General features: G+C 36.3%; 1 protein-coding gene across 9 annotated transcripts in view; it reads right to left on the reverse strand.

The window, feature by feature from the left end:
- The window catches only part of CFAP54 (cilia and flagella associated protein 54), a 298,057-nt gene that overhangs the window by 157,511 nt on the left and 113,208 nt on the right, over positions 1 to 27,338 (reverse strand). For 8 of the 9 annotated variants that reach the window (XM_046646604.1, XM_046646603.1, XM_046646606.1 and 5 more), the window contains 7 exons: positions 26,586 to 26,712; positions 17,710 to 17,824; positions 17,200 to 17,300; positions 6,478 to 6,708; positions 4,324 to 4,466; positions 2,564 to 2,745; positions 744 to 971 (listed from right to left, as the gene is read on the reverse strand). In XM_046646604.1, the coding sequence (XP_046502560.1) occupies positions 744 to 971; positions 2,564 to 2,745; positions 4,324 to 4,466; positions 6,478 to 6,708; positions 17,200 to 17,300; positions 17,710 to 17,824; positions 26,586 to 26,712 (1,127 nt within the window). The remainder of the gene's footprint in view (positions 1 to 743; positions 972 to 2,563; positions 2,746 to 4,323; positions 4,467 to 6,477; positions 6,709 to 17,199; positions 17,301 to 17,709; positions 17,825 to 26,585; positions 26,713 to 27,338) is intronic. The other variant, XM_046646600.1, reaches the window with a different exon arrangement.

Genomic DNA, 27,338 nt, shown 5'->3' on the forward strand with positions numbered 1-27,338 from the left:
GATGATTTCACTCATATGTGGAATATAAACAAACACACGGACAAAGAAAACAGTTCAGTGGTTACCAGGGGAAGGGGGGTGAGGGGTGGGCACAGAGGGTGAAAGAGAGCACCTATGTGGTGACAGACAAGAAATAACGTACAACTGAAATCTCACATCAATGTAAACTACTACGAACTCAATTAAAAAAATTTTTTAAATAAAAACATAAAAAGATAGCTATGAGGATTAAATGCATTAAGGTTACTTTACGTAGAAGCTGGAGCTCAGTAAATGTTACTTTCTGTTCCCTTTAAGAAACTGAATTTTTGGGGCCAGCCGCATAGGCAAGTGGTTGAGTTTGCATGCTCTGCTTCAGCCGCCCAGGGTTTCACTGGTTCGGATCCTGGGTGCGGACACAGCATGGCTCGTCAGGCCATGCTGAGGTGGTGTGCCACATGCCACAACTAGAAGGACCCACAACTAAAAATACACAACTACGTCCCAGGGGGCTTTGGGGAGAAAAAGGAAAAATAAAATCTTTAAAAAAAAAGAAATTGAATTTTTCAGGCTAAGATATTTGTAATTAACATCAATGCAATTTACATATTGTGACAAATGATTATGAGAAGCAAATGAAATATAGAGAAACCAAAGAAGAACTCAAGAAAAATATTAATTTCTACTTATCCCAAGCTGGACAGTACGAAAAAATTTGCTCATTTTTTACAATACAATAAAAGTAATTACCCAAACGCCCTTACCTTAATAGAATTGATATTTTGTAGTTCTATTAACATGTCAATAAGTAATTCTGCTCCCAAATAGAATGGCAAAACAGTGGTACAGAGGAAACCATCCTGGCTAACAGGAAATGTTTTATACATATCCATTGCTTGTTTAAGAAGTATTTGTAGCTCCTGTGTAAAGTTCCAAAAGGCCCGACAGCAGTTCTGAAGCAGAGTCCAACAGCCAGCGCGATGAGCAAGAACCTAAGACAAACAACATTCAAAATACCCCAAAGTTCCAGGAGTTGCAGATCTCTGAATGACTTCATCTTTCTGCAAATATTATATGTCAACAATAAGAATAACGAACACCACTTGTTATGTGCCACTTATATGTGCTAGATACTGTGGTAAGACATTTACATGCATTCTCTCAGTTCATTCTAACAATAACTCCTGCGAAGTAAGTACGCACTAGTATTCTACTCAATTGACAGATGAGGAAATGGAGGCATGGAGCTAACTTGCCAAGGTCATGAATCTACTAAGTGGTGAGCTAGGATTTGCACGCCAGTGGTCTGACTCCAACACTCTCATTGTTCTAGGTGCTGGGAAGGCAGAAGTGAGCAAGGGAAATCACGTTTGCCCTCGTGCTGCTTCTGTTTATTAGGGGAGACCGACACTAGATAAGCGGACAAATAAAAAATATCATTTCAGGGAATAATAAGTCTTGTAAAGGAAAATAAAGGAAAAATAGGTCAGAACCTGATGAGGATGAGAGGACATGTCCTTTTAGACAAGGAGGTCAGAAGAGAAGGAGGTGACATGTGAGCAGAGACCAGAATGTTGAGCTGAACAAGTCAAGCGAAGGTGGGGGGGCGGGGGAGGGGGATGTTAGAGGAGGAGAGTATTTGAGCCTCAGGGAACAGCAAGTGCAAAGGATGGAGGGTAAACCTGAGGGCTCAGGAGGGAACAAGCTTAGTGCTTTCAAGAGAGAGGAGAATGGACTGAACAAAGAGCAAGAGGGGCTGAGTTCTGAGAGGTGAGCAGGACCCAGCCCTTCTCGGGCTCTGAAGCTGGTGGAAAGGAGAATAAGATGCAATGCTCATGGTCAAGGGAAACGATGCGGGTTTACTTCACATTTTTAAAAAATCACTCTCTCCACTCCACAGAGAATATGAGAATTTAAAGTTCCTTTCTTGTCTAGAAAGGAAGATTTCCTCTCAGCTCGTGAGAGGCTTAAAGTACATCCTCTTCCTACTATAAGCAAAAGGAAACTAATTTCTCTGAAAATAATGATTCCAATTCTGTTGAATAATCTGTCATATAATATTTAAGAAGAAAAAGAGAGAGAAGCATTTGAGAGAAGATGTAAGTGGCCTATAGAAGCAGGAGGTCAGGGGGCAGGGGTTGGGCTTTCCTGTAATCTAGAAAGATCTTCCTCTGTGCTAGTGGGAAGAAAGGAGTCTGTGGTACACCAGAAGAGAGCAAGACCCCACAGAGGAATCTTTGGTGTCACCAGAGAGGCCCATGTCCCAAGTGTGGCAAGAAAGCAGCAGAGAGGTGTCTGACTATTCACAGAGACTGTAGACAGGGACGAAGGCCACCTCAGCTCGGGGTGGACAGGTGACTGGTGACTGAACAAGCTCACCCCTCTCCCTGACCACTGGACAATGCGTACACCTCAGTCCCATGGCAGGCAAACCTCAAAACTGACTGACACAAAATCCAGCAAATTTAGTCTCAAAGTTGAAACCAAAATTACAGAGAGTAAGTAAATAAACACAATATATCTTACACGCCCAAATTTATGGGCCGAGATTTATGTCATGAGCAAATAAGAAGGACTGCCTTACCATTGCTCTCCTGCAATATAAAAAGATTTTCATAAAATGGTCCAAGAGACCCGAATTTGCTGCTTTATCCTTTTCTTTAGCACCAAGACCTGACTGAGAGTCTGAGTCATGAAGCGTTTGTGCCTTGGAAACATTTTCGTCACTCGTTTTGGAATCAATAAATGCCGAAAATTCCTCAGCATCTGCAGTACAAAAATAAAGTCTGATGTTATTGAAAACAGAGAATTAAGTTCCAGAAAATAGAGTAGGTGATAAGCAACTAATGAGTAATTCCGATAACAAATGTTGCATAACCTTGGAGAAAGGACAGGATTATCACGGACACAATGAACCAGGGAAAGTTTCTAGAGGCAGAGGCACTTAAATTAGGTCTTAAAGGGAGAGCATGATTCACCTACTCAGGAAGACCGTGGAGAAGAACATTCCAGGCAAGGGTGATAGCCAAAGAAACAATGCAGAGGAAGAATATCATGTTTTGCGGGGGAACAATGATAGGGTCCTGTTGTTCCTTAATTTTCCCCCAAATGGGCCATTCCCAGGACACATATATTAGAAAGTGAGTGGTGCCCCCTGGAATTAGGCTGTGCAGCAACTCTGGCCACTCATTCTCCTGTTAGTGTGATATAAAAACACAAAGAATTTCCCCTGCCACAAACCTTCTCTTAGAACTCTGCATTAAGTACTAAGTCTCAAGAGCAGAGTATTCTATTGCCGATTTCATGGGAGGTCTTAGATAAGAAGCTAGTTTGAAAAAAAAGAAAACAATTCAAGATGCTATAAATTATAACCTACATACACAACTCAGACTCTATGTCTAGGGAATTTACTTTCAAATACTTCAATATTCAGAATATGACATACAGGTACCAGTTGAACTTAATCTATACCCTAGAAGAAATTTAGAAAGCATGTCAAGTACCTCAAAAATGAATCAACACTCCTGGGGCAGTCAACCAGCGTATGAAGTATCCTGATCAGCAATAAGTTATATAGCACTTAAAATACTCTTATTAAAAATCTACATAAGAGGGTTTATAATAGCATAAAGATATTAGAAACACCCTTTTATTCGTGAAATGAGTGGTATTCAAGATCGATGATTGCTTAGGAGTAGTGTTACCAGAGCATCATCCGGATGGAGAGCCCTGTTCATCTGCATCTCTCCACCTCCTGGAGGCCCCTGTCACCTGACCAGATGACAATATTGGTTGGCCCTGCCAACAAAATATTACTGTATTCATCTTGGGGTTAGCTTTCATGGAAGGTGCTAGTTGGGGATCCTAAGGCAAGAGTGGACAGCCCTAAACACAAAATCGATACTATGAAACAGCTATGTGACTGTTTCCATGCCTGCTCGCATCAGTGTGTTTGGTGGAGTTTGTTCTGAAACTTACTTCCTCTCAAACAGAACACTTCATACCAAGTCTTCACCTGGCTTGACCACAAGAGGCTCCCATTTTTAAAAGAACATTATATTTGCAGAACAGCCAAATTGGTGTTGGTCAGAACACAACACAGCTTTTTCCAAATATACACGCTAATACCGTAAAAATATGGAAATTTTAAAAAAAAATAGAGCAAATAAGAATCTCCTATAAAATATCACAACTCATCATAAACTCCTGGGTCATTGGAAAATAATGTGAGCAAATCTGTATGTCTGTGGGGGGCGAGTGTGTGTGTGCGTGTGTGTGTGTTGCATTAGTGAATAAAAAATCTAGAAACAATTTGATAGTATATAACGTATTTATTTATTTTACCTGATGGTAAGTTGGCCTTTCTCTTTTTAGCTGTCAGAAGGAAATCAAGCATTGCTTTATAGTTTTCTAGAGTCAATTTTCCTGTTGGTAATACCGTTCCTGAATTATATAGTGAGAACATATTGGGATCACATGATCGGAAACTGCAAGGGGGAAAAAAATCTCATTAAAAAAACACTATGAGCAAAATTGAATTAAATCTGTCAAATACAGTCTACTTTAACTTTGAAAATATATGTGAGTTAGTGCTCCCAGATTTTGGATCATAATGTATTGTGGCACTTAATCAAAGCCAAACAATTTCCCATTAAATTTTAAAGTTATACAATGTAACTTTTGCTCTTAGAAATTTTAACATCAGTATCTATTTCCCTGAAAGGGCCCTTGAAAATGGGAATGGAAGATTTATACTCACTGTAAGAGCTCTGAAACAATAATTTATGTCAACTTAAAACCACCTATTTTAAATGCAACTCAATGGAGATGCCTACTCTATAGAGCAATGTGTCCATAATCAGTTACTTCTTTTTAAGATAAGCTCTAAGAGTAAACAATCTTCCACCAAAAATAAATAAATAAATAAATAAATAAATAAATACTGAGTGTATATTAACGATTGTAATAAAATTGAATTTAGCACCAAGTTATCCTGACACAAATTTGGTCATTGTCTAACTGCTATGCTGCCAAGTAACCACGCATGAATGGTCATATATGACTGGAAGTCCAGAGGAGATTTTTCAGTGTTCAGAGGACAGTAAAGAAACCCACCTGATTTGAACTGTCCCGCCCCCAACCCCAGTATGATGAATGGGTCACGTTGCCAAAAGACTTCCCTGTTGGTCAGGCAGTCTAACTGCTTCTTAAATGCAAATCTGGTCTAGCCCACATAGGCAAGGGATCTGTCTGGAGACATTTTTGCAAAGGTTCAGTCTGGAAATGATTTTAACCAAAATTCTGGAGAAGCAGAAACCGAGACCAAGTTCACTGTGGATTTCAACCTGCATATTTTATCAGTGAATTATTGAAATAAATACCCTCAATTCATAGCCCTGCTACCAGTCTTTCCTTCCTCCAATCTATTCGATATGCTGCTGCCAGAGAAATTTTTTATGGTGGCCCTGCTCAAAAACCCTTAATAATCTCCCACTGTATATAAAGTTCAGATTTCATAGACAGTTAAGATCCTCCAAGGTCTGGTATCAACCTTCTTTTCTAATCAATTCACACCACTCCCTTTCATATGCCCTAGATTCTGGGCAGACCATTTGGGGTTCTCATCTAGGGTTTCCTGCCTGGGTTGTGACTCATGTTCTTCCAGTTGTCTGGAATGCCTACTTCCCTATCTGCACATTTCTAAACTTTGCCTATCCATCAAAACCCGGGCCAAGCAGCCCCTCCCATGAAAGCTTTCCTGTTAGCCTCAGCCAGAGGAAAGCCTCCTTCCCAGGAACACAGAAGACTTCGTGTGTACTTCACCTTCTACCATATGTACAACAGTTCATGAACATTTGTGACCTACCCTACCAGACTCTAACTTGCACATCTTGCTCACGTTTGTATACCCATTGGCCCTATTTCAGTACCTTGTATCTAACAAGTGCTCAACGTGTGTTTTTTTGAATGAAAGACTCTACATCACCTTTTTAATGGCTGGGTAGTACTCCATATTATGAATTCATCTTCTATTTTTATCTCCCATAACATGTTAGTCAAAAACACTCAGAAAGACCTCAAAATGTCTCTTGAATTAATGATAGAAAGTTTACATTGTATGAGAAAATATGATCTGTGCTCATAGAGGCCTAAAATAAACCTCTAAATGAAATAGAGATTTGCCTAATGCCTGCTAATATCTATAGTTATTGTGCAATTAATATTACACTTCTCTTGCAATTACACTTTCTCCTTTCACTGAAAGCTAAATCAACAAACATATTCAATATATATGCAAATTAGTACTTCATAAGCACCTATATCCAGCACTTGTTTGGAAAAGATTCTGAGATAAGAAATTTGAAAATATGCCAATGGCCAGTAAAGATAGAAGCATTCTATAAACCTCTTTATTATGAACACTGTAGCCCTGAACATGCAAATACAACCCATGCTCATGAGACTAAAAATATATCATGCATTGGTAATATACTATACCTGACCATTGAATGCCAAGTGCCTAATTTGATCTTTGTATGTTCCCCTAGCTTAGCCAAAAGCAGGTTGAAGTGTGCGCTTGCCAGGTACAGGTTCATCTGAGCTTTCCAGGGCATCTCCTCAAGAAATAGTTGATGGAACCTCTTCCTTTTTACATAACTTAATATGATAGGATTCAAGTTATTCACCAGAAATCGATATGCTATTTTTCTAATATCGGATCTCTTATTTCTGCCAAGGGAGAAAGAAGTTTCAAAATTACACAAATTGCCAGATATTTAATAAAGAAGAATGATTCCAATTTGCACAAAAGACATCAAGAAGTCACTTGACTGCATTTACGCAAATGTTTCTGGTTTATTTATTATTTCACTAGTGCTAAAAATGTAAAATAGGGCGGTAAAGACGGCACAAGGATAAATGCTATGGACAAAGATATTACGTATTGCCTTCAATTCTCCCTGATATCTGTGTCCTCAGCTCAAACCAAACACAGCTTTTCTTGTCCATACCCAAAAGGCCACTGAGACTAGAGAACTAAATTATAACACAATGTTCACATACATCAACTAACTTCAATGTTAAACAAGAAAGTCATTTCTCTAAATTGTTCCTCAAGGAAAAAAAAATGGAGCAAAATTTTTTCTATTATTAGCTAGACTATAGAGGAAATAAAACATCAGTCAACTATGGATGAAATAACTTCATAAATCCATATTCATTTTTCTCTGGAAAAAACTATTTCAAAATTTAGCTAATAGTTCAGATTTTAAGTATAACGTTCAAGTTGTTAAAAATTTTCCTATCAAAATCTCGAAGTACTCCAACTATTTTTACAGTTACCTAGTTGTTTATAAGGTATGACTTCATTTCTTCAAAATATCTTATCAATTTTTTTTAACTGTTGACAATGTTGCTGCCCCATTGGTCAGTGACATTCTACCTGATTTGTATGGGAGAAGGAAAAAATAAAGATCTCAATTGATAAGTTAAAGTATCTTGCTCACTCTAATAGATATTGTGTCTGAATCTGAATCAACACACACACACAGAAGAAAAGGACGGAAAGAGGGATGAAAGGAGGAAAAGAAAACAGACATTGCTGCACGAGAGGAACAGACATTTTGAAGAAGAAAGGAAGAAAGGAAATTACCTTTGAAATGTAGTGTTTACACTATCATTCAGTTCTAAATATTCTGCATTTTGTTGATGACTTCGTTTTAACCCAATGTTGTTTGGGCTTTTTGTTATTGTTTGGTTGTTTTAGTGACATGTTATTTGGTTTCCAAATGAATGTGAATGTTTTAAATAACTCTACCTTGAAAATTAAAAATATAATTTCCAAAATAAAAATCAGTCTTGTCCCTGTATGAAGAGGTCAAGGCTCCTGGAAAGGCCAAGGAGAAACGGACAGGACTAGCTGAATCTTCCCCACCACTGAGAGTGAGACTGTTCAAGGAGATCAGCGAGACGACGGCCTTCCTCCACATAACTTGGCAAGGTAATAATAGAGTCCAGGTGACTTGGAAGGGAGCTAACAGCCAGCCCACAGATGGTAGAGAATGCTTCTCCTTCTACCACCTGAGCAATTCCTGACGTAGGATTCTCCAACAACCAACTCTGTGTCTGTACTACGAGCAACAGATGTGAGAGGACCCAGCGGCCAGTGAGGAACCTCCACAAGGACAATCAGCATAAATGCTGTGATATGGAGCCAGAAGAGGAAGCAGATGGAAACCTGAATTGGGAAAATATTAAGGAATCCAGAAACTACCTTCTGTGTACGCTAGCTTGAGAATGAGTTAACATATTGATGTTAATGGAAACAGAAGTATCATCATTAGAGAAAAGAGTTACAATTAGGGAAACAGAAAACACTGGAAAGTACCCTGTGATGTTGACCTGAAATTGGAAGTATCAATATGAGCTTGTGGTTTTACATAGATAGATAAATAGGTAGATAGATATATCAATAGATAGATCTATTTATGTGGACAGATGTATTTCCTAGTTCCGTCTGTCGAAAGAGCCTAGAAGCAAAAATGCACCAGTAGTCCCCAGAACTTAGATTCTAAATACCATTTTCCACTAAAAGGAATCAAGTGATTCCAGGGCTGGGGTAGGGAAAGCACATGATGAACATCTTGTGGTAAGTAAGAAGGAGCTCAAAAGAATGATGGGGACACATCAAAAAGACTAAGGAGCCAGCCTGAAAGGGCTCCTGCTGGCCAAATTTAGAACAATTTGAGAATCAAAGTAAATGATAATGTCCATTGATAAAGGCTATCTATAAAAACAAACCTACCACAAACATCATCCTTAATGATAAAACATTGAAAGCTTGACAGCTTTCCTCTGAAATGGGAATCAGACAGAGATGCCCACTAATGTCATTTCTTTTCAGCACTGAAATGGTGGGCTTACCCAGAACAGTAAGGCAAGATGAAGGGTAGGAGGAGGTATAAGGATTGAAAATAAAGAAATAAAATAGTCACTAATCATAGACAATGTGATTGTATGTTTATAAAACCCCAAATGAACCACAGATAAGGTATTAGAATTAATCAGTGAATTTATTAAGCCCACTGAAGACAAAATACAAAAAAAATTCTATTTCTACGTATCACCTATAAACAATTAAAAACGAAATTCTAAAAAAGTACTTCCAGTAACTCAAAAACACCTAAGAACTAACCAAAGCAAAAATGTGCAAGACTTATTCACAGAAAATAGAAATTATGAGGATAATTTTAAACTATATAGAACTAAATGAAAACAAAAGCACTACTACATATTAAAAAATGTAAGATACAGCTAAAATAATCATTAGAAGGAAACATATAGCCTTTAATGTTCAAGTTTTCTGGATTCAAAGCAATCCAAACCAAACTTCTGACAAGTTCTTTGTATTTTTAAATTATTGTAATTTCTATTTTTCCCTATGAATTATTTCTAAATATCTATTTAAGATTTTCAAATGCATAGGATCTTTTTGGTTATCTCGTCAAAAACTGGTCTCTACTTTAATTACAGTACAGTATAATGTGGTTTGAATGAGTCTAATTATTTTAAATTTCTTGAAACTTGCCTTACAGCCAATGCTATAAATATTCTATGTATGCTTTACAAAATAGGCATTCTCTAGTTGTTGGCTATTCATGACCTTTTTATTCTCCTAAATTTAGAATCAGCTTGTCAATTTCCACCAGAAAAATCACAAAATTAAATGAGGTAAGCATCCTACTTTAAGTTAGAAAAAGAACAACTGAATTAACCAAAAGAAAGAAAACAGACACCCAAGAGAAATAAAAACACGTCTAAACCAAAACTTGAATATGAATGTTCATAGAAGTATTATTCATAATAGCCAAAAACTGGAAGTGAAGCCAGGTACCTGAGGGTTACTATAAATATTCAATAAGAAAGATTACCCTTCGACCTTGTTCCCAACACAGACATAGATGAAAGAAGTTAATCTTGTTAATTCACAGTTTTCGTGTTTAACCTGAAGGTGACTCAAGGGTCACAGGATTTATGAACTTGTTTTGCAGAAGAAAAAGAACGCCCTTAAGAAAGTTACCATCACCAGATAACCAGCCCCCAGCTGCCACTGATGCCCAGAAGTCTGACTGCCCAAGGGCTTATCTGGAGTGGAAGAAACAGGGATTTCCCCTTTGTTTCTCAAAAACTCCTCCTCCCAAGTCCCTTAGCTCTATAAAGACCCCCTGACTTCTTCTTTCATTAAGGCAGATTTAAGAGAACCTCTCTTCCCACCTTCTCAATTTGGTCAATTCGAATAAACCTTTCTCCATCTCCAAGCACTGGCATCTCAGCGATTGGCTTACTGTGCATCAGGCACATGAACTTGGGATTAAGAAGTTTGGTATCAGAAGCAACTCAAATGTCCATCAGCTGAAGAATGAATACACAAAATGTGGTATATCCATACAATGAAATATTACACAGGAGTGTTAAAAAATGAACTACTGATACATGCTACATTGATGAACTTTGAAAACATTATACTATGCAAAAGAAGCCAGTCACAAAGGATCACATGTTATATGACTCCACTTAGAAATCTCCAGAATAGGCAAATCTGTAGAGGCAGAAAGTAGATTAGTGGTTACCTAATGACAGGGTAGGGAAGTGTGAGGTGACAGCTAGGGGGTGCAGGGTTTCATTTTAAGGTAATGAAAATGTACTAAAATTGATTGTGGTAATGGTTGAACAACCTTGTAAATATACTAAAAGCCATTGAATTGTATACGTTAAATGGGTGAATTTTATACTATATGAATTATATCATATAGGGACAAGAATATGCCACCTCAAAATATGTACTTTAGCATAGGGATTATTTTGAGCTAGAGGTAAATGAATATGAACAGATGCAGAAAGATGCCTTCTCAGAGGTTCCCTTCTCTGATAAAAAGCAGAAACTTCTGAAAAATGAGAAATGCCATAAATCTCCTCTTCTGGGGAAATTTTATGGTCGTGAAGAAGACAGAAAGTCAGTGCCAAGATGGACCTACACAAACAAATCTTACTCCATTACTTTCCCTCATATATTTACCTTAGGACAGTGCCACCCTTGAAAGTCTAAAATTCTTTTCCAAGTTTTGTCACTTCTCTAGAAATTTATTGTTCTTTTGTTAAGATGTTTATATAAGCCCAAGTCCTAACCACCCCTTTGAGTTACTCATCACTGAATTCTCCCATGTGTATGAAATGTTAATAAACTTCTGTTTGTTTTTCTCTTGTTAATCTGTCTTTTGTCAGAATCTCAGCCAGAGAACCCAGAAGGGTAGAAGGAAAAAGATTTTCCTCACCTCAAATCTCAATAAAGCTGTTAGAAAAAGGAAGCTAGGAAGTAATAAATATAAAGGCAAAAGGTAAGGGAAAAGAAAATAAAGAGGATTGACAAAGACAAAATTTGGTTCTTTGAAAAGACAGCAAAAAGAAGACAGAAACCTCTGGTAAGATAAAGCACAAAAATATGAAAGAAGACAAAAATTAATGAAGTTGGGAATGAAATACAGGACATAACTATAGATATAGCAGAGATTCAGAAGATAATATGAGAGTATAATAACTTTTTATGAATAAATTTGAAAACTTAGATAAAATGGACAATTTCCCAGAAAAATATAATTCATCAAAAGAAACTAAAAAGAAAAACAACAACACAGACCCAGAGTGACCTATTAATATTAATCTTAAAGAAGTTGAATCAGTAGATAAAAAAATCAATGTATGTATGTAGGCATGGTGTGGTATAATAAAAATATGTATTTGGTCTTTGTCCTCTGTTGCTGGTACAGAGCTCCTAACACCCTTGGAATTTCCTGAGTGACAGGGATCTCTTCTGCTATTCCTAATGAGTCCCTCTAGAACAACCTGAGCCTATGCTAATAAGGTGACTCAGGGCTGGGCTCCTAGAGAGCCTCAGGATGGGGGCTGGTCACCAGAAAGATCAAACATGTGATCAGAGAGTGGAACTCTCAGGTGGGCAGGAAGGAGCGATCGTACATTGGGTTAAAAAAAACTCTTGAATAACGAGCTTCAGAGAGCTTCCAGTTTGGTGAACGCATCCACATGCTGAGAAAGCGACACATCACAACTCCAAGGGGACAGAGGCTCCTGTGCTCAGGACCGTTCTGGACACTGCCCTATGAACCTCTTCATCTGGCTCTTCATTTGTGTCCTTTATAATAAACCAGTAAACATAAGCAAAATGTTTCCCTGAGTTTTGTGAGCTGTTCTAGCAAATTATCAAACTTGAAGGGGGTCATGGGAACCCCCAGATTTGTAGTAGGCTGGGCAGAAATGTGGATAGCCTGGACATTCCACTTGTGGCTGGCATCTGAAGAAGGAGCAGTCCCACAAGACTCAAGTACAATTAACTCATGGGATTTGATGCTAACTCCAGGTAGATAGTATCAGAACTGACTTCAATGTTTGTACTATAGTTAAGCAAAATGTTAGCATTAGGAGAACCGAGTGAAGTGTATCTGAGGTCTTTCAATTAGTGTCAGAGAATTGGAGAATCGATTGGTGTTGGAAAACACCATACAGTTGGTGTCAGAAGGAGTGAGAAAAAAGACATTGCACACGGTTTGACATTTATGTATTAATGTAGTCTTTGCACAATCAGATTAAAGGAGAAAAAAATCTCAATCAATGAAAAAGAAATATTCAACAAAACTGAACACAATTGATAACAAAACTCTTGGAAAACAAGGAATAGAAGACAATTACCTAAATTTGGCAAAGAGTATCTTCCCAAAGCCCACAAAATTTGACCCACACAGATACGCCCAACTGATTTTTGACAAAGGTGCAAAAGCACATCAATGAAGGAAGGATAGTCTTTTCAACAAACGGTACTGGAGCAGTTGGACATCCATAGATAAAAATATGCACCTCGATGCCTTATACAAAAATTAACTCAAAATGGATCACAAGTTAAAGGGAAAACATAGAACTAAAAAACTTAAGAGGAAAAAAATCACAGGACCCACGGCTAGGCAAAGAGTTGTTAGGCTTGACACCCAAAGCACACTCTACTGAAGGAAAGATTGATAAGTCGAACCTCATCAAAATTAGAAACTTGGGCCCCATGAAAGACCCTGTGAAGAGGATGCAAAGACACTGGGAAAAAGGATTTGCAAACCACACAGTCCACAAAGACCTTACCTCTAGAATATATAAAGACCTCTCGAAATTCAACCAAAAGTTAAAAACAAACTGTCCGATTAGAAAATGAGCAAAGACGTGAACAGAAATTTCAGTAAGATGATATACAGATGGCAAATAAGCACACTTAAAAATGTTCAATATCACTAGCCATTAGAGAAATGCAATAATCACTGCAAAATGAAATATCACCAACATCTATTTTAATAGCTAAAATAAAAAATAATGATAACACTAAATTCTGGCAAGCAGGAGGAGAAACCGGATCACTCATACACTGCTGATGAGAATGTAAAAAGGTTCAGCCACTCTGGGAAGGAGTATGAGATTTCTTACAAAGTTAAACATACATCTACCAAACAACCTAGTAATTGCACTCTTGAGCATTTATCCCAGAGAAATGAAGATTTACATTCACACAAAACCACATACAGGAATGTTCATAGCAGCATTATTCCTAATAGTCAAAACTGGAAACAGTGCAAATGTCCTTCAATGGGCGAATGGTTAAACAGATGTGGTACATCCACAGCAAAGAATACCATGAAGCACTAAGAAGTGAATTAGCAATACACACAACTTGGGTGGATCTCAAACGAATCATGCTGAGTGGAAAGAAAAAGCCAATCTCAGAAAGTCACATATTGTATGCTTCCATTTTTACATCACTCTTGAAATGACTAACTATAGAAATGGAGAACAGACTATGGTTGACAGAAGTTGGAAGTGGGAGAAGAAGGGAGGTGGTTGCGGCTATGAAAAGGTAGCCTTGGGGTAGGGGGGAAGATTCTTGACTATGGTGATGTTCACACAAGTCTAATGTGATTAAATTGCATAAAACTAAATACTTGCACATAGATGTGTGCATGAAAAATTGCTATAATCTGAATAAGGTCAGTGGACTGTATAAATGTCTACTTCCTGGTTTTGCTACTGTACTATAGTTATATAGTTAATGTTAGGAGAAACTGGGTGAAGGGTATATGGGATCTCTCTGTATTACTTCTTATAGCTGCAGGTAAATGTACAATAATCTGAAAATGAAAAGGTTTTAAATATACATGTTACAAGAAGGATGTCCACAATCACAAACTCTATTCAAGATTGAACTTGAGGTCCCAACCTGCAGAGTAGAAGAGAAAAGGAAATAAGAGGCTTGAGCATTAGAAAGAAATAAGCAAAACTTTCATTATCTGTTCACAATATGACTGTCTACACAGAAAATCTGTATCTGTGAATAAATTATCAAGTTGTATAGAAAATCAAGTTGTTTATAAACCAGTTATATTTCTGTACAAAAGAACAAAAGCATTAAAAAATGTAATTTAAAAATACCATTTAGAGGGGTCAGCCCCATGGCCTAGTGGTTAAGTTCAGTGTGCTCCACTTTGGCAGCCTGGGTTCGCAGGTTCAGATCCTGGGCGCAGACCTACACCACTTGCCAGCCATGCTGTGGCAGCAACCCACATATAAAATGGAGGAAGAGTGACACAGATGTTAGCTCAGGGTTAATCTTCCTCAAGCAAAAAAAAAGAGAAAGATTGGCAATAGATGTTAGCTCAGGGCTAATCTTCCTCAGCAAAAAAAAAATATATATATATATATACCATTTACACTAATACCAAAAAGCATTTCTTTAATGTAGCTAATAAAAGATATATAATACCTTTATGGAGAATATCATAAAAATTTATTGAAAAACATTAAATAAGATCTAAGTATGTGGTCTGTCTACTAACAGAAAGATTCAATATTGTAAAAAAAAAAAATCTTCCCAAACCAATCTATAGATTCAATTCTATCACTACTGAAATTACGAGTTTTTTGTAATACTCAACAAGCTACTCCAAACTATTTTGTGGAAGAAAATCTAAGATTTGCACGAAGGAAAAGAACATGTAGGAGAGAGTGGTTCTATCAGACAACAAGACTTACTTTAAATCCAGAGTAACTATGATGGTGTAACATTAACTCAGGAATAGATACATAGACAAATGGGACAGGAAAGAGATCCCAAAACTATATATATGAAAACTTGCTAAATGACAAAAGTGACAGTGATGACAGAATAGACTACCAATAAATGGGGCTAGCCAATTGGATGCCTGTAATGAAACTAAAGGGGGGGGGGGGGGAGGGAGTGGTTCCTCTCACCATTCATAAAAATAAATTACAGTCGATGAAATTCCTAAATGTGAAAATCAGAAATTTAAATTCACAAAGCAAATACCTTTACTACCTTGGGTTAGAAAATAATTTCAAAAACAATAATGGGAAATGTTGATACATTTGACTTCATTAACAATTATAACTTTTGATTTAAAAAAGAAAATCTTTAAAATGTGAAAAGATGAGCCACAAACTGGGAAAAGCATTAGTACCCAAACTTCAGAAAATAAATAAGAAAACAACAAAAGTTTTCAAATGTGCAAAGGATCTAAATAGCTGTCCTGAGAACAGAAAAACCCTAGGGTGTAATAAAAATATGAAAAGACGCCTAACCTCACTAGTAATCAAAGAAATAAAAATTAAAATAACAATGAGATAAAATTTCACAACTCATGGGTCCAGAAAAATTTGAAAATGATATCAAGTATAAGTGAAGATGTTGAAGAATGGAAACTTGACACACCACTGATGAAAGTTTAAGAGAAGTTTAGCAATATCTAGTAATGTTAAAGATGTTCATATCTTGCAAACTACACTCTTGTACACCCCAGAAACTCTCACATGAGCATATGGAGATATGTACAGGAATGTCTTTTGTAGCACGGTTTACAATAGTGAAAAATTGGAAACAATTTAAATGTCCATTTACAGAAGACTGAATAAGCTTTTACTTATTCATACAATGGAATACTACATAGCAGTGAAATGAATAATTAGCCTTATGGATAATCAATATGAAAAAAATCTCACAAACATAACATTGAGGAAACAGAGCAAATTGGCAAAACAAATTGTAAAAAGTAATATCATATGGGGGCTGGCCCGGTGGCGCAGCAGTTAAGTTCGCACATTCCGCTTCTCAGCGGCCCGGGGTTCGCCGGTTCCAATCCCGGGTTCGGACATGGCACCGCTTGGCAAAAGTCATGCTGCGGTAGGCATCCCACATATAAAGCAGAGGAAGATGCGCATGGATGTTAGCTCAGGGCCAGTCTTCCTCAGCAAAAAGAGGAGGGTTGGCAGTAGTTAGCTCGGGGCTAATCTTCCTCAAAATAAAAAAATTCATATGTTATTTAGGGCTACATACATATATAATCGAAGTATAAAGCCAGTCTGCCAAATTTGGGATAGTTTACTTCTGGGATAGAGGGGGACGGAAATGCATTCCAAGAGGAATGCATGGGAATTTCAACTGTTTGAAATGTTTTATATGGTAATGGACACATGTTCATTTGTTACATTATTTCCTATACCCATCTAAAATATGTCATAATTTAAATTTTAAAAAAAAGAAGGAATAATCAAAGAGATAGGAAAATGCCAATAAAAAGAAAATGAGAATGATTCTATTAACATTTTTATGTTGTAAATTAAGATCAAAATCACTAAACAGGTAAACAAAGACAGTCTAATGAAGGTAAGATATACAAAGAATGTATAAGAGTCACAAATGCGTACTCATAAAAACAAAAGCTAAACGTTTGACCATGATCAGTTTTATGGTTTAAGTTTTATGAACAAGAACATTAGGTCCACCAATAATTAAAAGTAATTTACCAATTTGGTCTCCTGACCACTCTATCTAAGCTTCTGCTGCCGCCACGTCCACCTCAGGCCAATTACTCTATAGCATGAGATCAGCTCATTTATTTTATAAAGTTGATCAAAATTTTAAATTGCCTTGTTTATTTGTATGTTTGCTTGTTTACCATGGTCCTTTCATTAGGTGTAAGCTCCCTGAGGGTGGTGATCTTATCTGCCTAGTCCACCAATGAGTCCCTACTGCCCAAAATAATGTCCAGGATGTGCCAACCCCAAGTCAACATTTACTGAATTAATCAGTTAGTCAATTAATACCTTTCTTGTTCCGCCATTTCAGAAACACATGGATTTTTGAAAAGAAATTCTCTTAGAGTTTCCCTTCTTTTACTTCTTTTTCTTTGCATCACTTCTGCAGTCTTAATACAGGAGATAACAAAAACGTTACCAATTAAATTTAAACACAATACGAGAATGAACACAATACGGCAATTTGCTCAAAATCTAATGCTTATCTCTTGACAGTAAAATAAAGTGGTTTCTTATACCCTTCAATTAAAATTTTTATCAACAGTAACAGAAGTATCTCTGTAGACAAAAAATATGATTGTATGTAAAATATATACATTAAAAAATCCCCATATGATAAGAATTATAACTATATAATGATATAATTATGTAAAATTATAAAATTATGCTTGTTGGTATTTCCTTCTGTTTCATATTATAATAAATTATAATGTAGCCAATGTATCTTTTCACGTATCTTTAGATATACGAATCTCTTAATTTCAGTAACTTAAAATTCAAAACTCATATGAAACTTACTCTTCCAATCTCCATTACTACAGCTTTGAATTTTTTCGAAGCATTGGCCATCTTTTTACATAAAATACTGTCCCTTTTTTTCACTTTTTTAACTCCAATTAGTGACTCATTCCTCCTAAGACAAAAAGATAAAATCAGTTAAAAGGATCTGCAAGAATTTGCAAAACTAACCCAAAGTAATAAATCTATAATGAATGTTGTCACTGAAATTATGCAAGAATATCCAAAATTTTTTGTGTCCCATTTATAAATTGGACTGTGGCAGAAGAGCAAAATGTAAATGATGCCATAAAATGCAATGAGAGCTGACATGTGACGTAGGAGGAATAGAACTGGACTAAAAGTAAAACAACAAGAACACTTCCCTTTAAAACCAAGAGATGAAACTACCTAAGGGTGACCCAGACAAGCTGCCTTGCTTCCAACAGATTTCAATCTCTTTGCTTCCATCATACGTAAGCTCCCAGCCGCTATAACCTTCTGGATCCCAACAGAAACTAAGTGTTTCGGATGCCTTCCAAACTTCCTCCAATCACCTATAGGGGTTCTTAACCTTGGTTTTTTAATCTGCCATAGACCCCTGTGGTAATCCAGCCCTTCTCCAAATACTCTCATTAATCCCTCCCTTTATTGATATTTATCACCTATTTTCCCTGAAATTCATGTATTTCCTAAAATGTATATTTCTTTTCATAAGTACTTGCTAGGTACAGCAAAACCCTGCTATAACATGATAAATGGGATCCAAAAACTTAAATTGAATAAAACGTAGGGTCATATCAACACAAAGCTAAGGAAACGACTTGAGTCTGCAGAACTAGTTCTAGGAGCTGGGGTTCCAAATTCATCTTAGTCCCAGTGGCGGTTGGCCTTTCACTTCAGTTTTGATGAGGATGATCCTGGATCCTGTGGTTGGTTAGGACTCCAGCCCAGCTGCAGCAATTCCAAGAATCTGCCAGTTAGTTGGCATTCATTTTGGCAAATGTTTTGTCTGCCTGCACTAGGAAGCTTGGACCAATAACCTCTCCTACTTGCTCCCTGAGACTGGTCACCTGCCGATTTCCAACCAGCATGGTCTCCTCTCTACCTCTTCCCTCTCCTACCCGACTAGAACGTTTGACCTGGATGCTGCTATTCCAGAAAGAGACAGGAAGGAGAGGAGGTCATAGATGTACGCTTGGGCTACCATCTCCCCAATCCTGTCAGCATTCTCCTCCACGCTCTGCAGAACTCTCACCCACTGAATACATTAAACACCTCCACTCCTCGACCTCTTCGTAGAATGCTTCCTCTTAGATCTGACTGCTTTTTATTTTGTTTATGACGTGTTATGAAAAATTTTATGTAGTCAACATTATCATTGATTTCATGGCTTATTCATTGTTTTGATTACTTATATTAGTGCTTTTTTTGACTTGAAACACTGAGTCCCAATGGCTGTCTGCCTAATATTTCACAAACACAACTCTGTTATATTTTATCTGATAGTAAAAATATTTCCTTTTGCTCTTTTTTATTTTTCAAATATTTTTCTTTATTCTAGCCCATTCCAAATAAACTAATCTTATTGGAATTGCATTAAACCAACAAGCTGATTTGAAGATAATAGACATCTTTACAATATTCCATCTGCCCATAGAGTAATGTACTATGTCCATTTATTCAAATACTTTTTTTATATCTCTTAGTAAAGATGTTTGGTCTTCTTTATATTAGTCTAAGTCCCCTCACAATTCCTGATAAATTTCATAGAAATGGGATCATTTTTCCATTATACTTTCCAGTTGATATATGAAAACTATTCATTTGGCATCTAGCCATCCTGTGGAATTTGATCATTAGTTCTGATAGTTTTCAGTTAATTAACTTGTCAAGTTAAAAAAATTATTTGCAAATATCAATCATTTTTATCTCCACTTTCAGATTACTTCACTGTGGAATTCATTTGACAAACATTTTTGAGATCCTATCGTGTGATAATCACATAAACCCTAATCCTAATTTCTATTCTTTTTTGTTAATTGAGGTAATAATGGTTTATAACATTGTGAAATTTCAGGTGTACATTATTTATGAGTTTTTGTATAGACTGCATCATACTCACCACCAATAGTCTAATTTTCATCCGTCACCATATACATTTACTCCTTTTGTCCAATATCCCACCCCCTCCCCCTCTGGTAACCACTAATTGTTCTCTTTGTCCATGTGTTTATCTTCCACATATGAGTGAAATTATGTGGTGTTTGTCTTTCTCTGTCTGGCTTATTTCACTTAACAGAATACCCTCAAGGTCCATCCATGTTGTTGCAAAAGGGATGGTTTTGCCTTTTTTATGGCTGAGTATATTCCATTGTATATATATATACCACATCTTTTTTATCTAGTCATCAGTTGATGGGCACTGGGTTGCTTCCACATCTTGGCTATTGTGAGTAATGCTGCAATAAACATAGGTGTGCACAAATCTTTTGAATTGTTGATTTCAAGTTCTTTGCACAAATACCCAGTAGCAGGACAGCTGGATCATATGGTATTTTTATTTTTAATTTTTCGAGAAAACTCTGTACTGTTTTCCATACTCTTTTTTTCTTGGTGAGTCTGGCTAAGGGTTTGTCAATTTTTTTATCTTCTCAAAGAACCAGCTCCTAGTTTCACTGATCCTTTCTACTGTTTTTTCAGTCTCTATGCATTTATTTCTGCTCTAATTTATATTATTCTCTCCTGCTGACTTTGGGCTTTGTTTGTTTTTTCTTTTCTAGTCTGTTAAGTGTACTTTAAGATTACTTATTTGAGACTTTTCTTTTTGTTGAGGTGGGCCTGAATTGCTATGAATTTCCCTCTTAGAACTGCTTTTGCTGTAGCCCATAGAGTTGGTATGCTGCACATTCATTTTCATTTGTCTCCAGGTATTTTTAAATTTCTTCATTGATCCAATGGTTGTTCGGTAGCATGCTGTTTACTCTCCACATATTTGTCACTTTCCCAGCTTTTTTCTTGTAGCTGATTTCTAGTTTCAAATCACTGTGGTTGGAAAAGATGCTTGACATGATTTCAATCTTCTTAAATTTCTTGAGCCTTGCCTTGTTTCCCAACATATGGTCTGTCTTTGAGAATGTTCCATGTGCAGTTGAGAAGAATGTGTATGCTGTTGTTTTTGGATGGAATGCTCTAAGTCCATCTGATCAAGTGTTTCATTTAAATCCACTATTTCCTTGTTGACTTTCTGTCTGGATGATCTATCCATTGATGTAAGTGGGGTGTTGAGGTGCCCTACTATTACTGCATTGTTGTTAATTTCTCCCTTTAGGTCTGTTAACAGTTGTTGTATATACTTTGGTGCTCCTGTGTTAGGTGCTTACATATTCATAAGTGTTATGTCCTCTCGGTGGAAAGTCCCTTTTATGATTATATACTGTCCCTCTTTGTCTCTCATTTTCTTTTTTATCTTGAAGTCTGCATTGTCTAAATATAGCAACGCCTGCTTTCTTTTGTTTGCCATTTGCTCGGAGTATCATCTTTCATCCTCTCACTCTGAGCCTGTGTTTGTCTTTAGAGCTGAGATGTGTTTCCTGGAGGCAGCATATTGTTGGGTCTTGTTTTTTAATCTGTCCAACCACTCTGTGTCTTTTGTTTGGAGAATTCAACTCATTTACATGTAGAGTGATTATTGATATATAAGGGCTTAATACTGCCATTTTTATCTCTTGTTTTCTGGTTGTTCTATATTTCCATTGTTTCTCTTCCTTTGTATTTCTGACTGACACTTCATTTTGGAGGTTTTCTGTGGAGGTTTTCTCAGTTCTTTCTTTTTTTATGAATTGTGGTTCTGCTCTGATTTTTTTTCTAGTGGTTACATTAAGGTTTGTATAAAAGATCTCATAGATAAGAGAATCCATTTTCTGATAGCCTCTTATCTGCATTAGCCTAAGCAGGTTCCATCCCTTTCATTTTCCCCGAGTTATTGTTACTACAAATTATTCTGTTTTGCCTTTGAGTTTGTGACTAAGTTGAAGTGTTTATAGTTTCTTTTGATGCTTTCCTTCTCTTTGTCTTTTAAGTTATGGTTAAGTATTTGCTTACCTGTTCTAAAAGAGAGCTGTAGTTTTCTGATTTTGTCTGTCTATTTATATCGTTGCTCAAAACTTTTTGAGATCTTTGCCTTTTTGTTTCAGATGTGAAGGCATCCTTAATCATTTCTTATAGGGGAAGTCTAGTGGTGATGAACTCCCTCAGTTTTTGTTTATCTGGGAGAGCTTTTATTTCTCCATTGTATATGAAGGATAGTTTCACTGGATAGAGTATTCTTGGCTGAAAGATTTTGTCTTTCAGTACTTTGAATATATCATTCCATCCTCTCCTAGCCTGTAAGGTTTCTGCTGAGAAATCTGCTGAAAGCCTGATAGGGGTTCCTTTGTAGGTTATTTTCTTCTGGGTTGCTGCCCTTAATATTTTTCCTTTGTCATTGACTTGTGCCAGTTTTACTATTATATGTCTTAGAGAAGGTCTTTTAACATTGATGTAATTAGGAGTTCTATTGTCTTTGTGTGTTTGTAACTCCAGTTGTTTCCCCAGGCTTGGGAAATTCTCAGGTATTATTCTCTGAACAAGCTCTCTGCTCCTTTCTTCCTCTGGAATACCTATCATCCTTATGTTACTTTTCCTAATTGAGTCAGATATTTCTCAAAGATTGCCTTCATTTTTAAAAAACTCTTAGTTCTCTCTCCTCTTTCACCTAAAGCAATTCTATATTTCTATCCTCTAAATCACTAATTCTTTCCTCCACAGAATCAGCTCTATTTTTTAAGGATTCTAGATTATTTTTTATTTCATTAATTGTGCTTTTCACTACAAGAGTTTCTGCTTGGTTTTTTTATAGTTTCAATCTCTCTGATACAGCATTCCTTCTTCTCATTAATTTTATTCCTGAGCTCACTGAACTGTCTTTCTGAGTTTTCTTATAACTCATTGAGTTTCTTTACGATAGCTATTTTGAATTCTCTGTGATTTGGATTGTAAATTTCTGTGACTTCAGGGTTTATTTCTGGAGAATTCTCATTCTCCTTCTGCTCTGAATTGCTGTAGTTTTTCATGGTGTTTGATGAACTAATCTTTTGCTAGGGTATTGTGGTAGCATTAGGTTGTAGATGCCACCTGCTACAGCTGGGGGGAAGCAGGAGCTGTGTTTCTGATCCCACCTTGTCTGCTGGAAGTTTTGGGTGCTTGCCCCAGCCAGGAAAGCATTCACCTGGGTGTGTAGATCTTCTGCTGCCTCTTCTTATGGTCACACTGGCTGCTGTGCTTGGTGGGAAGGCCTTACTCACAGGGTCCAATCCTAGGCCACTCCTTGGGGCTGAAGAGGCACTGTGGGCTCTGCCACCAGATGGGAAAGTGATCACACGAGGGTTCAGGGCTGCCACTGCCTGCTCCCACAGTCATGCAGAGATGTGCTCCCATCTTCAGGGCTGCAGTGGTACTATGGTCATTCATGCCAACTGGGAAATCATTCACCCAGGTATGTAGATCCTCCACTGCCTTTTCTTACAGGCACAACTGCCACTGTGCTTGATAGGAAGGGCTTTCTCAAGGGGCCTGAGCCTAGGGCCACTCCTTGGGACCACAGAAGCACTGTGGGCTCTCCCACTGCATAAGAAAGTGATCACATGGGGGCTCAGAGCTGCCATCACCTGTTCCCACAGTCATCCCAAGGTGTGCTCCCACTCTTGGAGCTGCAGTGGTACTATGGGCACTACTGCCAGCCAGGAAAGTGGTCACATGTGTGCACAGGGCTGTCTAGGGGGGCAGAGGAGTGCTCACCTATCTCTACCACCTCCCTGGGGGCAGTCCATCCGCCTTCAGATGTATAGCTGCATGGGTCTTTCAGGCATCCCATTGTGCTGTGTGGTATCCTCCATTGATCAATGAATGACCATTTAGTTGTAGTGCAAAGGAGGAGAGATAAAAGGAACAGCCATGTTCCTGATCTCATTCCAAGGGTTCTAATTTCTATTTCTTATATTAATTACTGGCAAGAACTTTCAGAAAAATGTTAGATGACAGAAGCAATAATAGCTTTCCTGGTTGTAGAGCTCATTTTAACAGAAAATATTCTTCTAATCTTAATTTGCCAGGAATGGCTGTTGAATTTCAGCACATGACTTTTTAGTATCTATTAAAGGCTCCTGTGACTACTGGTGATGACTATACTTACAAATTTCCTACTATATTTATATTGAGAATAAAATCTACATTTTCACTGCTGAACTTATAAGCTACTATTTTGTTTTGAATTTTTGTTTCTTATGCTGCTAAATAAGATTGATTCATAATTTTCCATTTTTTATTCTCTTTTTATAAAACTGTGATCAGAGCCTGTTGTGATAAATTTACTAAGAAAATGTATACCCATGTTCTGAAATAGCTTTATGTAAAACAAAAATGATCTGTTCCTGTAAAATATGAAAGAACTAGCCTAAAAAAAATTGAGCTATCCAAATTTTTTTACTGCTTCAATAAGTTCTTATAATTAAAATTTTTCCAGACTATCATCACTTTAGATTTTCAAATTTAATCACATTAAATTTTATATACTGTTATCTAATATTTGTTAAAACATTTCTAAATTTATGATTATTTTCTCTTTGGATTACTTGTACTGGACTTTTTCTTATTATGCTGGCCAGAAATTTATCTAATTTATTTGTATCTTCAAAGAACTAGCTCTAGCAGTTATCAATTGGGCTATTCTAGAATCAACTTATAATTGATTTTCATTTTTTAATTTTTATTTTCTTCTTTCTGCTTTCTTAGATTTATTTTGTCATTTTTCTAACTTCTTGAGTTCAGTAAAAGTTCAGCTAGTTTTATTTTTCTTGTTTAGTAATGGGAGCTTCTAAAGCTAAGAATTTGTCTCTAACTGCTGCTTTGAGTACATTTGCTATGAGAGTTTCTCATCATTATTTTCAAAAAGCTCTATACTTCTAGTTAGGTTTCTGTTTAGATCCAATAATTATATATGCCAGTAATTTATTTTGTTTTAAAATTTCAGTTTTATTGTACTGTAAGAGAATGTGGTCTTTACAAATTTTAGTGTGAGTGATCTATTGAGCTTTATTTTACAGATTAAATATTACCTTTTTTTAATTTAAAGAGTGTTTCAAAATGTGTTTAGCTCAATTGGCTATAAATATTAAATTAATTGTATTAATTACATTATGTACATTTTCTATGTCCTTGTTATTTCTGTCTTTTTTAAAGTCATGTTAAACTCTTTCAATATTGTTATGTTTCTGTCAAATTAGCCTTTTCTTTTGAACAGTTATTGCCATATACTTTGACTCTTTGTAACATAGAAAATGAAAGTTCATGAAATATCTTCATTGTGATTTATAAGAGTTACAGGTAGAATCACCCACTTTGAATGTGAAATGGTGGCATTAAAAAATAAGTAATGAAGAGATTATTCTTTAAATGTGACCAGGACAATTGATAAACTGGGAAAAATAACCTAAAGTTTAATCTAAATCCCCATGCCAAAATTAATTCCATGTAGATTAAAACATTAAATATAAATCATGAAACCATAAAATTGAAAGAAAATACAGCTGCATATTTGTCTGTTGCAGTATGAGAAACATTTTGTACAAAAGTATGTTAAGCATATGAATGTAAAAAGAAAATAGATATTACTATCAAAGTAGAAATCACGGTATTGTGTTTGCCTCTTGTCTATGTTCCTTGACTTGGAGAAGAGCATCCTAAAACATCTGCTCAGCCTTGAAAATTGGAATCATTACCTTTGTTTTGAACCCACTTATATTGCTCAATCTCCAACCTCAGGTGCTTTATTATATCACTGGTCAATGCTTCTAAGACTCTTACTCTGTCTTCTTCTTTCAGAATATCTATTATCCTTAGACTGGACCTCCACGGTCAGCCCTCCAAATGTCACTGCACACTGAAAGTGTCTTCTGATTTTCTTTGGTATTAAGAATATTATTTACAGCTTCTAAACATCTAATTTTGGCTATTTTTTAATTTAATGGAACTTTCTAATTCTGACCAATTCTCTTATTACCATGGCCTGCTTCATTTAATAGAAGCAATTTCCTCTTTTCTTTTTTGAAAATATAAAGCACGTATATTCCAAGCACTTGTTCTAATAAAGGAAGTGCCTATTTTAGGAAGAATATTTTCCTGTACGTTTTTATGAGAATGTTTCTCTTCTGCTGCCTTTTTTTAAATAGACCTCATGTTATTGATGTTTCCTATTACTAAAATGAGATAGAGCTATGCCCAGTGGTGAAAGTAAAGCCTAGTTATTGGGACAAAAGTTGGATTCCTTCAGCCTCTCTCATAACTGCCATAAGACACTACAATTTTCTCTGGGGGCAAAGAGAATTATTCAGGCTTGCAGAACAAGAGATAGCTTTAAGTTTTACTACTTCTATTTAAAGAACTCCCCCTTAACATATACAAATGCAAATCCCAAGAAGTGTCTGCTTGCTACTATAGGGGAATTAGAAAAGCATGGTAAATAACCAAAACTGGACCAAAAACCCTGTGTGAGGGGAGCTGATGGCCTGGAGATGCCATTATCCATCCTAACTCAATAGCAAAAGGCCTAATCTAGTTCTTCCTAGAAATATGAACATGCTCTATTCTTATTCTTTAGTTCCATTGTATAAATATTTCTACGTTTAGTTATTTATTTGTTTAGACGCATAGACACAAATCCTCACTCTCTCCCAGGTGACTACTGCACCTGTGTATACGCCACCCTCTTTTTCACGCACTTTACATATCTTAAAGTGACAATGTTGTTAAATTAAAAAAATCAAAATTGTTAATATTAATAAAATAGATATTATGAGTACCTTTTCAAGAAGTCATGGATAGGATTTGTTATCTCCACCATAAGGTGAAATTTTTCATCATTCATACATTTTAGCATAATTTGTGTAAAGAATTCCAGGAATCTAGGTCTCTGCTTAAATTTCATAACTGTGAAAACAAAGAAGTTCATATATAGTTACCAATATACCAAGTTATTGGTGCTGAAACGTTACCATTGCTAAAAGTCATTTTGTTCCAACAGGCAAGTTTACTAACCTGCTTTTTAGATTTCTCACTTTTAAAAAAATATATAAGAGTAAATATGGTGAGAACTATTATTTTTCTAAGATCAAATTTATCCTTTATGGTCTATATTTCATTATTTTCCAAATATCTCAGTGTTAAGAAAGAGTTCATAAACATTGTCTCTACTGTATACCTAACTAGTTGGGGAAAATATTGTTGACAATTATCAAAATAAGTAGTCATCCTAATTTTTATTATATTTTATTCTGAGCCAAGCAATAATGTTGTTCTTTCTTCATAGCTGAACTTAAAGATCACTAACACATTTTTTAATTCCCTTGTTTTTTGTAAGCTTCATAATAACACCATTTATTATCAAAAACAAGCAACCATCAAGATTCTGTCTTTCCAGATTTTAAATCAGGTACTTATTTAATTTGAAGAGACCTCTTTATCAGGTCTCTTTCATTACTTGACGATCAAGATTCTGCACTACTCTGAACGAGTAAGAACCTAAAATCTTCTGCCTAGAAGGGTGAAATCTTTAA

Source organism: Equus quagga, chromosome 19 (genome assembly GCF_021613505.1).
Source record: "Equus quagga isolate Etosha38 chromosome 19, UCLA_HA_Equagga_1.0, whole genome shotgun sequence".
Classification (NCBI taxonomy): domain Eukaryota; kingdom Metazoa; phylum Chordata; class Mammalia; order Perissodactyla; family Equidae; genus Equus; species Equus quagga.